Source organism: Camelus bactrianus, chromosome 19 (assembly GCF_048773025.1).
Source record: "Camelus bactrianus isolate YW-2024 breed Bactrian camel chromosome 19, ASM4877302v1, whole genome shotgun sequence".
Lineage (NCBI taxonomy): Eukaryota > Metazoa > Chordata > Mammalia > Artiodactyla > Camelidae > Camelus > Camelus bactrianus.
This window is the reverse complement of record NC_133557.1, coordinates 27,755,455-27,773,360: the sequence shown is the minus strand read 5'-3', so window position 1 is coordinate 27,773,360 and position 17,906 is coordinate 27,755,455. Positions and strand designations below refer to the sequence as shown.

Sequence of the window (17,906 nt, the reverse complement as noted above, 5' to 3'; positions counted from 1 at the left end):
GTGCGCCTGCGCTTCGTCTCTGCCTTGCCTGTGACGCAAGCCGTCGAGTTGGCCTTGAACCAATGAAAAGTCAGCGCCTCTCTAGCTCGGGCCAATCAACTTTCGGATTAGAGGGTTTAACTCCTTTTAAAATGAAAACTGAATCCTAACGGCTGAGCTCTCGGGAGGACTCGGCGGCCTCGGGTCACAGGCGAGAGCCTACAGGTGCGTGGATCTGGGGCAGCTCAGTGAGGCGGGCGGACCCTGGGTGGCCTTTGAGCGGGTGGTGGAAGTGGGGCGGGCGGTGGGGCCGCGGGGCCGGCGAGGGAAGCGTCTTGGCGAGAAAGCCCCCCCTTCCGTCCCCTGCCCCCCGTTCCCCTCTGTGCCCCCCTCCCCCCCGCTTTCCCAGCGCCCTCCTATCTGCTCCTGGGTACCGGGGTGCCCAGTAAGATTCCTCTTGGTGTTTATCAAACACTTGGAGTGAATGGGGTTGTTGAATGGCGTGGGTAGGGTGGGGGGGGCGTGGGGGTGGGGGTGCTTTCTTATGAGATTCAGTGAGGTACTCAGCACAGGTTTTTTGCTCTTTGGGGATTTACGTTCTAATGGGGGTGGGAAAACAGACGACGAACTAGCAAGATAAGTTCCAGCAGTAATGAGCATTAGGAACCGGCGGCTACTTTGGATGGACTGGGCAGGAAAGGCCCTTGTCCGGGCTGGATGGGTGAGTGGGTGGGTGAATAACGTGGAAGAGGCCTTCCTGGGCCAGTGCTTCTCAAATCGTAGACCTTGGACTACCTTTATCGGAATTACTTGAGCGTCCGTGTTAAAAATATAGACCCACTTAACGGAGCAGAAGGGCTGGGGCGTAGGACTCAGGTGTCTGTATTTTCATCAAGCTCTGCAGGTGATTCTGTTTCGTTGAAGAAACTATAAGTCTAGCCCAGCGCATGCTAGCCATCTGCGGGTGTTGATGCAATGCAGGGTCTGATTTGTTAGGCCTGGGGTTGGGCCTGAAAGTCTCCATTTCTAACAAAAGCCCTCCTGCTGTAGATGGAGTTACTGCCCTTGGCTTTTACTGTCTCCATATCCTTAACCTTCCTTGTTCTTTGAATTAAAGGCTTTTCAGCAACATACTCACTTCCTCTCCACTCTCCTTCATCTGGGTGGACATTATTAGAAGGTTTGACAAAGGAAGGAAACATCTAAAACCTCGATGCTATGAAATCTCAGTTTTCCTATTTAGACTAGTTTGAACTGCAGGGATCTTGTGCAGGTCATCTGGATGCGTGACTTCTGAACTTGGCTGTAGGCCAGAATCACCTGAGAATCTTCCTGTGACTCCAGAATTTCTGGGTCAGAGTCTTCTTCTATTCTGGTTATTATTCTTCCTGAGAAGGAAGTATTACATTTGAGCAAACGTCTGTATCTTCTGTTGAAGACTTTTGAATAAATGTCCATAGGCCTACATGATCTCAGTCTGCTGCTTGTAATTGCTAGGAAAAGTGAAGAAAGCATTAGAGTCTGTGAAATTAATGTTTGTAAAATATGGGAATATATTTATTTTCCCTTTTTGTCTATTATTTCTAAATGATTGTTTGGAATAAGGACTCCAGCCTCTTTAGCCTGGACGCATCTTCAAGGTGGGGTTATCTGCTTGTTTGTAAAATGGATGTGAGAGTGTGGGGCTGAGACTGCTTTCTGGTTGGATTCTAGAATGTAGGGAGCACCTGAGTAAGAGAAATACAGAGAGCTTTCTCCTTTCTTGGAGTTTATGTTCTACTTGATACGTTGTTATGCCAGACTCACAGGAAGTGATTCTAACTCGTGCGAGGTGACTTCTGAGGAGGCAACAGTGAAAAAAAATGGGACTAAGCCCTTCCTCCCCAGGAGCTTGCTTTCTTTAGAGATACCAAGCAGGTAGCTGAGTGTCTGAATCTGGAGAATCAGACTGTAAACAAGTACAAATAACATTATGTAAGGTGTTAAGGGCCATGAAGAAAAATAAAGGAGAGATGACCTGAAAGGGTACAGACATCTCAGCATGAATGAAATGAAGGAGATGAAGGAGCAAGCCACACTTCTGTTATGGGGAAGAGCCTCACAGGGAGAGGGAACAGGAAGTGCAAAGGCCCTGTGGCAGGGGACTTCTCTGCCAGGGAAAGGGAGGGGCCCTGTGTGGCTGGTGTGCCTTAGACAAGATGAGGAGGTAAGGTCAGAGGGGTGGTCAGGGTCTACATTCTATGAGACTTTGTAGGCCTGTCTGCAAGTAGGATTTTGAATTTGAGTTGAGGAACCATGAGGGGCCTCTGGACCAAGGACCACTATATCTGACTTGTTAATGGGATCACTGGGCACAGTGTTGCAAATGGACCATAATGGGGCAAGGGTGGAAGCTGAGTGACCCTTGGGGGCCTTTTGCAAATAATTGAGGGGAGAGAGAATTGTGGTTTGGCCAGCTGGGAGCAGTGAAGGTTGTGAGCAGTGATTTTGAAGATAGAGCCTATAAGGTATGCTGATGGATGAGATATGGGGTTTGAGGCAGAGCCGAGTAAAAGACTTTGCTAAGACCTCGGACTTCAACAACTGGCAGGATGGGTTTTCCATCAGCTGAGAGGGGACAGCCTGAGAGAAGAGGTTTGGGGAGATTGCGGTACGGAGGGAGCAGGACCACAGTTTGGGACTTATTACATGTGAGATGCCCCTCAGATTACCAGTGGTAGGAGTTTAGAGAAGCCCAGGCTAGAGATGGAAATTTGGGGGTCCTCAGCCTGTGCGTGGTACTGAAAGCCGGGAGACTGGATGAACTCTCTTAGGGAGTGAATGTAGTTGGAAAAGTGATTCTGGGCCTGAGCTCAGTGTCCCCATGGCAGAGGGGAAAAGGAGTGTGGAGGAAAGAGGTTTATTTGGTGTTGTGTTTGGGCTGCGATGACTGGCAGGCCTTTTTAGGGGATTCCGAACAGGTTGTTAGGTAGCCAGTCTGGTAGTCAGAGGACCAGGTAGGGCAGAAGATGCAAATTCAGGTTATCTTAAGACGTTTAGACCCTGGTGCTGGGTGTGGGGCCTTAGGAAGGTGTAGATGAAGTGGATGTGTGTGGGGGGTCCAAGGACCGATTCTGGCATCACCCCAGGCACTCAGATTGGTGGAAAACTGATCCAGCAAAGGAGGGAGGTTGGGATGGGACAGCTAGTAAGGTGGGAGACAAATCTTCCAGCTCATTGAAGAAAGGAGTGGGAGAGAGTGAGTGACCACGGAATGCCAGGAATGCAAGAAGAAGGGGGGAGAATTGGACTTCGGATTTGGCAACTTCAGGGGCCAGGCGTGAGCCTGACCTGTTGTGAGGATAAAAGCCCCGCGGGAGTGAGCTTGAGGCAGGGTGAGGGAGGCAGTAGAGGTGACTGTTCAGAGCTTTGCTGTTGAAAGGGAAGGTGGGAAGTGTGGTTATAGACTGAGTCAGTTGAGGGTAAAGAGGCAGCAGGTATGGAAGCAGGCTTGGTACACTGATGGAAGTGATCGTCAGAGAGATGGTAGAGCGGAGGCCGAGGCAGCTCCAGAGCGCAGTTTGAGTGGCCGGGAAAGCGGGGTATGCAGTGTACCAGGGGAGAAGTTGATGATGTGGGGAGGCCCCACACCTGAACTTGGTATCACAGGAAAACACTGCTCCCTTCTCAGACTCATTTGGTTGACAAAATGTGTAAAATCCTTTGTGATGTTGAGGTTTTTAAATCAGAATTTCTAACCGTGATCCAGCATGATACTTTGAAGCAAATGAATTTTTATAAATTAAAGGTGGTTCTTGTTTCTTTCCAGGCATCATGGACAAATGTAAAGAAAACTGCATTTTGGGGCCTAAGGTAAATTGAATAATCTGTAATCTCAAATTACATCCATAAAACCCAAAAGGAGATTGGTTCTATATCTGGAAATTCTTTTCACCTTTACTTTGGGTTGTAACTTTAGATCCCTCTGCCACAGTCCCAGATAGGAATTAGTCATTTTTCTCAGCATTCAGTAACACCTGATTCTCTCAATGTAACTTTTATTTTGCTCTGCTTTGTTTTATAGTTAGCCGTTTAAGTATCTGTATTACCCCATAGCATGCAGGATAATAATATATACAATAGGGGCCTAATACCTGCCTGTACTTCTTGCTTGGCAGAAGTTAATTTCTTTGCCTTAGTTGGTTTGGTCATGATTCGGAGGACTGTCAAGCAGCATTTTAGCGAGCATTCCCTGGGAGTCCACTCTGAGCCGGGTTCTGGGTCAGGTGCAGGAATCCAGTGGTGAAAAGCACATGGCCTTTGACTTTAAAGAACTTGGAGCCCTTTTGGGGGAGGTGTGTGAGCCAGTACCATGCTGTATATACACAACCTGAGTAATTCTGAGGTGGGTGCTCAGTTCAGGTTTGGATGGCTTGGAACCCAGGAAGGCTTCACTGAGGAAAGACCCTCTGGCTCCTAGCATTTGATGAATATTTGTGGAGCAGATGGATAGATGAGTCTCTTATATAAAAAGATCCTTTAATATAAGTAATCCCCAGGTGTTTTTCCTTGTAGGAAATTGGAAGAATATAAATACTGCTTTTTTTTTTTTTTTGAGGGGAGGGGCTTGTTTTTAGAAATCTTCATCTTGGAATAAATGGATACTTACTGACCCCCCCCCCTTTTTTTTTTACTGGTTAAAAGTATGAAAATGACCAACTAGAAAAAGGCCAACTATTCACTGTATTTGATTCTCAATTTCTATGATAAAGATCATTTTTAAAAATTGCTCTGTTTTTAACGTGCTTGTCACTGCCTGAATGCCTGTGTTGCAGATGCTGCTAATTTCAGAAGTAATTTTTTTTTTTTACTCGAAAGTTGGAAACCCTCTCTTGTAAAGCAGTCCTACCAGTGAGCTGGTGATGGATTCTGAGATTTCTCTTCCAGCCTTGTTTCCTCATTTAGGGGAGATTTCCTCCATTGTTGTAAGAAGTCACCCCCTTTGATTAGCTCAGGGTGTTAGAACTAACTTTTTTTTTTGGTAGCGGGTAGGTAATTAGGTTTGTTTATTTATTAAATGGAGGTAGTGAGGATTGAACCCAGGACCTCACGCATGCTAGGCATGTATTCTACCACTGAGCTGTACTCTCTCCCCGTGAATTAACTATTTTTAAAACGTGTGATATCCGATTTACAGGCATAGAAATAAGATATTTTGGTAGTCATTTTTTGAAGCACCTACATTTGTTTTCTCTTTTGCCTCGGATCCATTTTGTAAGCACATGAAAATGGATACACTACTAAATCAGTAGTAATTAGTTTTTTGTGGAAAAACTGGCAAATACAAATATTTAGACTGTCTTCCAAAACTTCTTCACTCAAATATTTTGATGTATTTCTTTCAGTTTTTTTCCCTAAACATTACATATTGTCAAAAAAATTTCAATGGAATTGAGATTTTCGTATAAAGTTTATGAATTGCAGCTTTTTACTAAATAATTTGCAAGTCATTGAGAATTCTTAGAAAATGTTTAACGCCTCCATTTTTTAGATGAAAGCTTAGTTAATGAACATTGTTTATGGGAGCATGGTTTTTAGGGGTGGGGTGTCGGGGATGGGTAGGAGGTGGAGGTACCATTCAGGTGTAGTAGCTGCATAAATAAATAAAGATCCCCTTCCATCTTTATTATTACCAGTGAATGACATTATTTTATTTTGCTGGTGAATAAACTTTTGAAATAAATTCAAAATATTCAGCTTTTGTTCATGAAGACCATAAAGTTCATTTTTCCTTCCCATCTAGACTACAGTTCCACTTGGTGATGGTCCAAAACGTGTTCCGGTGACTCAACAATTTCCTTCTCAGAATCCGGTATCTGCAAACAGTGGCCAGGCTCAGCGGGTCTTATGTCCTTCAAATTCTGCCCAGCGTGTTCCTTCACAAGCTCAGAAGCTTGTGTCCAGCCATAAACCAGGACAGAATCTGAAGCAGAAGCAGTCGCAGGCAGCCAGTGTCCCTCGTCCCGTCTCCAGGCCGCTGGGTAGTACCCAAAAGAGTGAGCAGCCCCAGGCACCAGCACCTGGTAAGTCAGCGTTTTAAGACTTGCTGGATAGCCCTTCTTTTTAGTTGCTATAAAAGCAAATGTAGACATGTTTGTTGTTTGGAACCCTAACTTTTGCATCATTTCTATTGAGGATGGGGAGAAAATTTGATGTCCGGATAAAGTAACAATGTCTTCCGCGGGCCAGGCCTGATTCCCACCCTCAGGGAAGAGTTGGGCGGGCAGGGAGGACACAGCACCTACCCTGCCTTCTTTGATTGCTTACTGCGGGGTGGTGGGGGGGTAGGGTGCTTGTAGCAGGTGTACTTGGAACTGAAAAATCCCATGGTTCTGAAGTGTGGACGCAACGGCTGGGGGCTGGGGGAGTAGATGGACTGAGGCAGGCTGGGCAAGGTCCTGGTGGACGCTGCTGGCTGTGTTGAGCGGGGCTTCATTCCCTGTGTGTTGAAGCTACCGAAAAGTTTTTGAGCAGAGGAGGGAGTGACTTGCCTTTTACAGAAAGCTTACCTCGGTGTGTGGAATGAACTGGAGAGGAGCCGTGCTGGACCCAGGGGTACCAGATGGGAGGGAGACCATTGTAGTTCAGGTTAAATACGGCAGTGATCTGAACTAGGTGGAGCAGGGTGGATGGTAACAGTTGCTATTTACCAGCTCACACGCAGCAGGCTCCCTTCATCCACATTGTCTCATACTGTCCTAGTAACCCCTCTATGAAGGCAGCCATAGTTTTTAACTCAGTTTTGCAGAGGAGGAAGCTAAGACTCAGAAGCATTAACTTGTTCAAAGATGTAGCCAGAACGGAGAGGTGCAGACAAATTTGAGTGCTCACTTAGGATGCTGACTTGACAGAACTGGATGGTAAAGTGAACATAGGGATGGTGGTTATATGATGGCATTGAATGAGATACTGAACCACGGGGGGAGGGTGTAGGCCTGAATTCAAATACTTGAGCAGAGCAAACTGTGCTGCTGCTGTTAGAGTTTGAAGTGCTGGACATAGACAAGTGGAAATGTCCCATATAATTTCTTCTCGGTAACTAATACAGTGGCGGGATAGTGATGGTTGGCTCATGTAGCAGGTGGACAGTGGGCTGGCCTACCTACTGGGGAGAAGGTGACCGGGTGGGAGTTTGTGATGGATGGGAAGATTGTACGTCTCCCTTAGAAGATCTTCTTTAGAAACTGAGGCTTCAGGGACAATCTGTGTAGTCTCGAGTCTTTAAATTACCTGAGAGCCTTTAAATCACCTGAGGGCCTAAATGTATGTATCTGCTTGTCTTTACTCTTGAAATTCTATAAATTCACATAGCAGGAGTCAGGTTACCCGTATGATAGTCATTTTCTTTTTCTTTTTTTTTTAATAAACTGAAAATAGCCCAGATCTGTCATTCTAGACATACCATTACTATTTTGGTGACCATTCTTTGATTCACCTCTATTCAAAGGTTTTTAACTTATTCTGTATAGTTATTCTAAAAACAGGTTTTTAACTTCTTCTGTCTAGGAACTAATCCTGAAAAGGAAGTGGCATCAAAACAGAAAAATGAAGAATCAAAAAAGTAAGCGTTATTTTATTTACAAAGTTCTGTACCATCGTCTTACTGGAAGACACCATTTAGTTGCAAATTTAGTTATGAGAACATTAAAAAAAATAGGCCTCTGTATTTTCACTTAGAAAATATACTTGTTTCAAATTACCAGTTTTTAAAAAAGTGAGTTTTATTGATGGATGTTTACTAAGGACTCTAATTTTTCTTCTTGCTTTTCAAATTTAGAAAAGGCTATTACAGAAATGGGTAAAGTGGCAGTTCCTCTCTATCCTTGGAAGTAACTACTCCATATGGTTTATGTATGCTTCTATACATTATTCTATTCTAATAAAGTGCAAGTTTTGTTTAAAAAAAAAACAAAATGCAGTCATTTGCTATAGACACATGCATGACTATGAGCATTTTGAAAGTATTAATAGAATTATTGTACTTGTTCTTCATAGTAAAGCTTGGCTATAGTATTTTCCCCAGAAATGTTCTGGGTGCCTGCTTTCGGTCTCTGAACTGTGTGGACTCTAAGATGCAGCCGGTGGAGCCAGGAGGGAACCCACAGCCTTTTCTGCTCTCGCTTCCTGACAGAGGCCGTCTGAGAGTCTGTATCCTACAGTTCTCGCCCCAGTGCCTGTGGGGTCCAGCCCACTTGCTTTACCAGAGTGGTTCTCCACCCCAGAGAGTGTTGGCATCTCTGGAGGAGGCTGTGATAAGTCTGAAAGAGGCTCACAGAGGGCGCTGAAGCGTTCTTCCCTCTCCAGTTTCTTGGCTAATCCTTGGTGTTGTCCTAAGTGTTGTTCCGAGGTCTGGGCTCCAGAGCATAGTGGTGTCTTGGGACGCTTCCCAGTGAGGGCTTCCGCTCTAAACGTCCAGATCGTTCCTTGTTACAGATTCATTCAGCTGACGGCCGTGGGGGGACAGAGGGCTTCATGTCTGCGGTGACGCGTTAATTGTGGCTATTGGCTTGGGTTTTGCAGAGGGGACGTACGGAATACAACTTTAAATATAAAATTACAGGACGTTTACTACTTACTAATACAAATATACTAGGTCTTAGAAAAGATGTGTTTTCTTCACATTTTAAAATGTTCAATTCTTTTCTAGGAGGCAGTGGGCTTTGGAAGATTTTGAAATTGGTCGCCCACTGGGTAAAGGAAAGTTTGGTAATGTTTATTTGGCAAGAGAAAAACAAAGCAAGTTTATCCTGGCTCTGAAAGTATTATTTAAAGCTCAACTAGAGAAAGCAGGAGTTGAGCATCAGCTGAGAAGAGAAGTAGAAATACAGTCCCACCTTAGGTAAGTCTCAGACTGACGTCGAGAAGAGTGGTGTACAGAACTTAGCTACTGAGAGTTGGACCATCACAAACGCCTTTGTAGAAGGCTGGCCTCATAGTCCTGCAAAGAGTGATTAAGTTTGTATGCTGTGGTCCTGAAAGATTGCTTTAAGGTTTGCTTTGTTAGTGGAGTAATTTACAGGACGTGTTTTTGCTTTCTTTTGGTGGATAGTTAAAGGGAACAGTCCCTCTTAATCTGAGTTCAGGTTACAAACTTCTTGCAGGTTGACTTTGGCCAGTGGGTCTTTTTTTTTTTTCCCTCCCCCACCATCTCAGGCTGTGCCCAGCTGCCCGGTCCTCCGCAGCACACCCACTGCCGTTGCCGTTCCTTCTGTGTCTGTGTCAGGTGTTTGGGTGTCAAACTACCATGGGAATGCCGTGTCTTTTTTTTTTTTTTTTTTTTTCAATTTACAGAGACTTAATATTTAGCTGAACTCTTTCCCTCTAAGAATAAAGATGGCCTAAAGGAAGGAAATAGTCTTAACTAAACTTGAGTTCCATTAATACTTTGAAATGCATGTTAATTGATACATGATGTATGCCTTTTTCTTACAGTGAATCTATAGTTTCAAATTCTCAGGTGGGTTTTGGGGTGGGGAGTCTGTGACCAGAACCAGTTTTCACCACTGGGTTCACATGAAGGGTTTGTCTGATACTCAGTACACATTCTTGTATCGGCTGCAAAACCAGGCGTCAAGAGTGTTCATCCTTCGTTGCAGGCATCCGAATATTCTCAGACTGTATGGTTATTTCCATGATGCTACCAGAGTTTACCTAATTCTGGAATATGCACCGCTTGGAGCTGTCTATAGAGAACTTCAGAAACTGTCAAAGTTTGATGAGCAGAGAACTGCTACTGTAAGTTTTCACTTACTGTCCAGACGGATTCTGTCTCCTCTATGCTTGTCCTACACAGCAATGCACCTTTCACTATAATAGAGGGAGTTTTGTATTATGGAAGGATAGCTTAATAGGATCAGATATGAAATGGAAACATCACAATAGCTTAGGTGTACCTTTATAAACAGATAAAATCCGGTACCGAGTGGAATATTGTGGTTGGTTACCACAGCTGTTTGTGGAAATATAGAGAGTTGGCCTCTTTTAAAAACAAAATTATTTTGGATGAGTTTTAGATTTACAGAATAACTGAAGATAGTACAGACTTTCTCCTATTAATACACACCTCATTTCTCCTATTAACGTCTTACATTAGCACAGTACAGTTGTCATAACTAATGAACCAATATTGGTACATAGCTATGAACTGAAAGCCATTCTTCATTCAGGTTTCCTTAGTTTTTCTCATGATTAAATTAGGGTTGTGGGTTTTTGAGAGGAAGATCGGAGGTCAAGTGCATTCTCACATCAGGGGTTCATACTGTTAACCTGACTCATCAAGGTGGGTGTTGGCCTTGATCATTGACTGAGATGGTGTTGGTCGGGTTTCTCCAATGTGAAGTTATTCTTTTCTTCTCCCTTTTCATACTGTGTCCTTTCAAAGGAACAGCCCAAGGGAGATTATATTCCATCTCCAGTAGGGCGGAGTATCCACATAAATTATTTGGAATTCTGTACCAGAGATTTATCTCTTCTCCATTATTTATTTACTCAATCATCTATTAATGTACTTTGGGTATAATCTAAGGCTGCTTCGCTCTCGTTGGACCAGCTTTGGTCATTGGGAGCTCTTTTCACATGGTTCCTGTGTCCTTTGGGCATGTCCCCATCATTGTGGGAGTGTGTGTGTGTTTAAAAGCACTTTCTGGTTTCCTGGTGCTGTAAGGTGTCCCGGCTTCCTCTTGTACATTTCCCGTCCCAGTCCTAGAATTGGTTGTTTTCTCCAAGGCACGTTTTTTCTTTTTATTGGAAAATGTTATTAGAAACTAAGATTTGGTAACTCAATATGCTCATTTCTACTGAAGTAGTATTACTTATAGGCTTTCAGCTGACAAAGAGCAAGCACATACATGTGTATAGTAATCTATGTATGTGCATGTATCGAAAAAATTTCTAGGATTTATGCATCTGTATCTATATTAAGCAAAACATGAGTGCACTCTTACATGAATCATTCTGCCCTCCTCCCTTGCTCACCTGTAACCTCCCATGCCACTACTGAGAAACTTGGATTCCACCATCCGCCATCTATTTATTTATTCAATTCAGGGTGCATGTATAGTGGTATCAGAATTGTTTACTGATTGTTAAATTGTTAACCCCTGTGGGAAACAGCTATATGCATTTGAGATTCATCTGTACCTTTTCAGGGCTTGATAGCTCATTTTTAAAATTGGTGAATACTATTCCATTGTATGGCTGTACCTTGGTTTATCTCTTCATCTACTGAAGTGCATCTTGGTTGCTTCTGGGTTTTGGTCATTAGAGTAAAGCTGCTATGAACAATTGCACGCAGGTTTTTGTGGGACCTAAGTTTTCAAATCTGGGGGGGATATACCTAGGGATGTGATTGCTGGCTTGTGTGGTAAGACTAAATTTAGCTTTGTAAGCAGCTGGTAAGCTGTCTTCCAAAGTGGGTGTGCCGTCCTTGCATTCCCACCAATGAATGAGCGCTCCTGTTGCTCCTCACTAACTATTGGTGTTGTCCATCTTTTTGGATTTGTCATTCTGAAAGGTGTATAATGGTGCCTCATTGTTTTAATTTGCAGCTCTCTAATAACATACAATGTTGAGCATCTTTTCAGGTTTTATTTGCCATCTGTGTATCATCCTTGAGGTATCTGTTCAGATCTTTGGCCCATTAAAACATTTTTGTTGTTGTCTTATTGAGCTTTAAGAGTTCTTGTGTATTTGTGATACATGCCCTTTATTTATTTAAAAAAATTTAAAATTATGACTTTTTATTTTGGGGGGGGAGGTAATTTGATTTATTTATTTTTATTGGAGGCACTGGGGATTGAACAGAGGACCTCGTGCACGCTGAACACGCACTCTACCTCTGAGCTATATCCTCCCCGCCGTGATACATGTCCTTTATCACACGTGTTTTACAAAAAAAAGTTTTCTCCCAGTCTGGCTTGTGTTTTCATTCTTTAACTGTGTCTGTCACAGGGCAGAAGTTTTTAATCTTAGCACAGCATGGCAGGTTTTTGTTTGCGTTTTTGTTTTCTCGTGGATTGTGCCCTCCTCTGTTATGTGAATGAAGTTGCTGAGGAAGTTGAGTCTTAGTTTGGGCTGTTTTTGTGGAACTGGCAAATGATGGGCCTGTTGAATGGTGGTTACTTTGTTCTGTTCCTTGGTGGAGGTCTCTGGGTAGTGTGTACACTAATTTTCTTTTTGGCATTGATTTAAACGGCATTAAATTCTGGTGGTTTTACTTTTATCTTATGAAAACCCAGCACTATTGGTGAATGTGCAATAAGGCATACTATTTTAAACTTCAGTATTTGCCCTCTGGATAAGTAGAAATCTATTTTGTTTGCTTTTTAAATATTAGCTAACTGAATTTGCTACCTTATTTAATTGGCAATTAATATTTGTAGTACTCAGTTTTCTCCAATCCAGATGGAGTTTACTTTGGTGTAAATAGCTATTTGAAAGAAAATGAAAATAAGATTAGTTCTTTCTAGATTCTTTAGTACTTTGGAGCTATATGCACCTGTTTTTCTTTCCTGATTGATTAAAATAAAACTAATTCTGATATGGGAAGTGTGGAGGGAGTGGGTGCCCGAGAGCTCTGGTTTAACCAGTAGCTTCCTGTCTTGGTTTGAGCAGGGGCAGCCCGTTGCCCCCTGGAATTCTAATGTCTGTTTTTGGAGCACCGGCACCTTGACTTTGGTGTAGTAGACGAGCTTTTTCTTTGCCTGCACGTTCAGTTTATTGTGGTCTAAACTTTAGTTTCTGCCTTTTGGCTGAAAAAAATGAAGAATGTCCTTTCTGAGGATAACTTGCTTAGTAAACTTTTTTGGTGTAAAATAATGTTCAGTTCTGTATGTAATTACTTTTAGAAAACAACTGCTTCTCAAACTTTAGCCAGAGCTGAATATATTCTTCCAGAGTCCTAAAAACCAATTTTTATTTACATGTTAAAGCAAATCCTGGACTTGCTAGGTAGATCTTTTAGTTGAAATGGAAACAAAACTAACAGAAGGACTGACTTGCGTGCTTTGAAGCTGACTGTGGGTCACTGTGTGGTGCACCCCCAAAGGTAGCATGCTGTCTCATGTGCCAGGACGCCTGCTTTTAGTTTATTCAGGATTATTTTCTGTTGATGCTCTTAAAGTAAATTTTCAGTTTCAAACAAATCCTTTTGTTGTATATTGGCCTTGGTTTTAAAAATGGGAATGGATTGTACGTTAAAGTTTTTTAAAAAATGTTAAAAATTGTTTACAGAGCTGACTCCCTAATTTGTACCAGTTTTTAAATATTAATTCATTGCTGCTGGGCCATAAATTGCCATGTGGGGATGTAGTGGTACCTGTGTTTCCTGTCTTCCAGTATCGCATCTGCTGTATTAGCATGTAATTTAGCACAGAATAACTTGTACTTTATGCTGACCACTAAATTGGTTTGTTTTTTGTAGAGTCACTCATTGTATCTAGTTTTTGCTTTAAAATCTACAGAACATGTTAAAATCTATGTTGGGTTTTTTTTCAGAAAAGATGTGTAAAATTGTGTCATGTAAAATCTAAAACACAGACTTTCAATACTTTTTTTTTTTTAAATAGTATATCACAGAATTGGCAAATGCCCTGTCTTACTGTCATTCAAAGAGAGTTATTCATAGAGACATTAAGCCAGAAAACCTGCTCCTTGGATCAGCTGGAGAGCTTAAGATTGCAGATTTTGGGTGGTCGGTACATGCCCCATCCTCCAGGTATGTAACTTTAGAGGTGGAACTGGTTTGGTTTAGCAAAATCCCTGGGGGCTAATCGTAAGCTACATAGTAAACTGTAAGTGCAGATGTCGTGCTGAACTGGGGCAGGTAACTGACACACATACTTCAGAGAGATTTAGGCCTGACAGGGAACTAGCGTCTTCAAGAACACTTTTGTCCTTAGGGGCTAATGAAGGGGACAAATAAGTGAAATATATGACAAGTATATGACAGAGGTGAAGTCTAGCAGGTGTAGAGGGGGAGTGACACCTGACTGAAGTGTGGGGTGGGGACTCCACTGCTTCCTGGGCCACAAGACAAGTCCCTGAGGGTGGCACTTGTGAAGGTCTGCAGCTGAGAGCACAGTTCTTCAGGCCACTTAAAGGAACCAAAGTGGTTTGGCTGGAACTTTCAGGGTGGTGGTTAAAGAGTCTTTGGTTTGCTGTTGTCAACAGAATGGTCCTTTCCTATCTCCTCTTAAAGCTAAGGCAGAGAGAGCAACCTAAGAAATAATTTAAGTGAACTTTCCAAGCAGAGCTAAAACATTTCCTCCTGTTTTTAAGTTGGGTTTAAAAGAGCTTTTGAAACCATGTATGAAGTAGGGCACTTAAAAGCATACATCTATTGATGAGAATATCAACTTTGGGGTTGGTCTTTAAAACAAAAAATTATAGCCAGATTACTTAAAAAAAAAAAAAAGCCAGTTAAAAAAAATTGTGTAGCTTAAAACAGATCTCACTGAGTGGGGGGACCTTCGTTTTTGTACCAGACCGCTCCTGATTGCTTCCAGCAATGCGGTGGATCTGCTGTTGCCATCTTTCTCTTTTCTTTAAAAAAAAAAAAGTCTCATCTGTCATGAGTAGGAGCTGTTGGCACCTGGTGAGGCCAACAACAATGGCTTTATGGTATCACAGGGCTAAATTGTACCTTAACCTGTCCAGGGGTGTCATTCTGAGGGGAAAAATCGCTTAGCCTTTTCTGGAGAGGACATTTATGTAAACGTTGGTCCCTTCACCCCGCCTCTCACACATTAACTGTAAGAGCTCCCAGGGTATTGTGCCGTCGTCTGAGAACCCCTGATACGGTCTGCCTCCTGAATCTCTGTGGTGAAGTAGAGGCTGGATGTCTGGAGAGGTAGCTCCTTAACCCTATGTCCGCATGCACAGCTGATGTAAAACAGCAAAACCTACACAGTCTTAGCTCCTGGTTTGATGTCTGCTACCCGGAGCGTATTTCCCACCTGCTACAAAAAACAACACACAGAGAGGCTGAATTGGTAGCTGATCGCTGTCTATCCAGTGCCTACACTCAAAGAGTTGTTACCATTTTGCTGTATTGGCTGTGTCAACTTTTTTGGTGAACCTTCAAAAATAAGTCACAGGTATCATGCTTCGTCCTTCAGCATGCATGTCCTAAAAACAAGGACACTGTCATCCTACATAATCACAATCATTATCACGCCTAAGGAAATCAACAACCTTGTTAATATCTAATATCTAGTCCATGTTCAAATTTTCCCAGTTGTCCACAAAATTTTACAGTAGTAATACTTTAAATCTCTTAGATCATTTAAAGAAGTTCTGGAGTTGGACAGATTTGGGGTACAGCTTGACTGCTAGCTGTGAGACCTTGCGCATCTCCCTGTCTAAAACGGGGATTTATCACAGCGCCTGCTTCACGACACAGTCTAGCCTAGGAGAAGCGGCCAGTCAGTGTTAGTGTGATGCTTGGTGATTTTTTAGCAGCTGAGGTAATAGAAGCAGAAGCATGTCAACCTGAGCCTGCCTCCATTTTTAGGAGAACCACCCTCTGTGGCACCCTGGACTACCTGCCCCCCGAGATGATCGAAGGCCGGATGCATGATGAGAAGGTGGATCTCTGGAGCCTGGGGGTGCTTTGCTATGAGTTTCTAGTTGGGAAGCCTCCTTTTGAGGCAAGCACATACCAAGAGACCTACCGAAGGATATCGAGGGTAAGACATGACTGGAAAGGATCCATCATTCTGGTAGAATTCCTTCCTTGCCAGCCTTACCTTTAGGCCGCAATCCGAATACTCACACTGTTCTCTCTAAGCTACGTTTTGTGCCCCTGTCACTTATCGCACTCCAGGTTGAATTCACGTTCCCTGACTTTGTACCAGAGGGAGCCAGGGATCTCATCTCGAGACTGTTGAAGCATAATCCCAGCCAGAGGCCCACCCTCAGAGAAGTACTTGAACACCCCTGGGTCACAGCGAATTCAAAACCGTCAAGTAGTCAAAAAAAAGAATCAACCAGCAAACAACCATGAGAATCTTTTGGGGCAGAGACCCCTGCGCAGGGCTGCTGTGTGCTCTGTCCAGAGCAGCTGCTGGCACCTGTCTTCCTGCTGCCTGCCTGTCTGTCCCCGAGACGCTACAGGGAACGTTGTTACTGAGCAGGCAGTGCCTCGACCTTCCCGCCCAGAGTCCCAGCTCGGCAGATGTGACACCCCGGAGCCAGAGGAGCCTCAGGAATCGTGCTTGGCACCTCACTGGCTGTATAATCAGTCTGGAGGCAGTGTGCAAGTGCAGCCACCCTACAGCGTCTGTGGAGTAAGGTGACCTTGGAAGATGGACCCGGAGCCTGGCTGTGGGGAGGTGGCCACTGGTTCCGACCTGTTGAAAAGCTGTGCAATAACCTCCCCAGTCCCTGTGTGCGTGTAACTTATCGGGTGGCCCGTCTGGTAAAGCTGTTGGAATGAACATGGGATTCTTTTAAATGTTAAAATAAAGACTTTGTGTAGACTTGCATATTTAATTCCATGGCATCCCTTTAGGACCACTCTCGGTGTCTGTCCAGCACCCCTGCCAAGCCTGGTTATCGCGTCCTCCTCCTCCACTGACCTCCTGGCCGAGAGACTGAGATGGCACACGTGCTCTGTCTCCACTCGGGGACATGGGTGAGATGTGGGTCTTGGCTGTTTCTACATGTTCGGGGCTTAGGTTTTCCATGGTTTTGATGTTTTGTTAATGTACTTTACAAAAGCTATATATATAAAGACATATAGAAAACAATTACGCTTTTTAAAAGTTCTCATGTGTGCAACCTTGTAATGACAGTGTGTTTCCCAGGAGTTCACATTCCACCCTTTGGGCGATGCTGGGCCGAGCCTGGGACTAGGTGGGGAGGAAGGCCCCCGGGGTGGTGCTGTTGGGGCTGGCCTGGCCGGTGCACACCATCCATCCTCTGCTTCACGTCACCCATCTGTACAGCCTGGTTTGGGTGGTCACTGGCTGGGGGGTGGGTGATAAGAGTTCAGCAAGCAGGCAAATTGTGATGAGTAATCAGGAGGTGGAACCAGCAGCTGAGTTAGGCCTGAAGGACGGGAAGGATTTAAAGGTTGGAGGCCAGTGTGGCAAGAGTTCCTCGCAGCCTGAGGAGGGACAGCAGGAAATGTGGCACAGAAACGGGGAGCTGTGGCTATGTGACTGGAGATGGAGGTGCCCCAGGAGGGGGGGTGAGGGCAATCAGTACCCGCCCTCCATCCTGCAAACTGTCCCACGTGCCCACTGAGCTCTAGTCCCTGTTCTTGGCAGGGGACGTTCAGTGTCATGCACAACCACAGCCCAGCCTGTGGAACGGGTCCTCATCCTGGGGAATGAGCTGATCAACTAGCAATACTGCCCAGAAGTGCGTGCTCCTGGCATGGCGTGGGAGCCGAGTGGGGACTCGGGGTGTCCATGAGGGCTGCAGGTGGTCAGGCCAGACAAAGAGGAGGAGTTGGGCATCCACACTCACACCTGCCCACCCCTGGGCTCTGACCGTGCTCTCGACAGGATGGCAAAGAGCCACACAGGTGTGGGGTACCAGTTCTCTGCAAACTGATTTTCCAAGTGTGGCCTTGGTCTTGATTCTCTGGTGAAGGAATGTTGGCTTAACTGGAACTCCTCCTCCCCAGCCGTACCAGGATCTGGGGCAACTAGTGTTGCCGTGGCTTATAAAGAAGACTGAGGCCCCTTCAGTACAGCTGGCAGAGGCCTCCCTTCCTCCCTGTCACCTGGCTCCTGTGGGACACAGTGGAGTTGTGGTATTTGAGTAAACTTTAAACCTGAGTCCACAAGTCCACCTGGCTGGGGTACAGGGGTGATTCTTTTTACCATCTGCTCACTCGACCTAGATGGGAGCAGGTGCCATGGGGGAGTAGGTCTGTCCCT

The 17,906-nt window shown here is 44.4% G+C and overlaps 1 protein-coding gene across 1 annotated transcript; it reads left to right on the top strand.

The window, feature by feature from the left end:
- Window positions 1–11: 11 nt before the first annotated feature.
- Window positions 12–16,766, top strand: AURKA (aurora kinase A). Its single transcript, XM_010958591.3, has 9 exons — window positions 12–204; window positions 3,788–3,831; window positions 5,762–6,041; window positions 7,525–7,579; window positions 8,666–8,857; window positions 9,615–9,753; window positions 13,584–13,732; window positions 15,530–15,704; window positions 15,842–16,766. Exons 2-9 carry the CDS (start codon window positions 3,793–3,795, stop codon window positions 16,019–16,021), a joined length of 1,209 nt encoding a protein of 402 aa, XP_010956893.2. The 5' UTR covers window positions 12–204; window positions 3,788–3,792; the 3' UTR covers window positions 16,022–16,766.
- The last annotated feature ends 1,140 nt before the right edge of the window (window positions 16,767–17,906 follow it).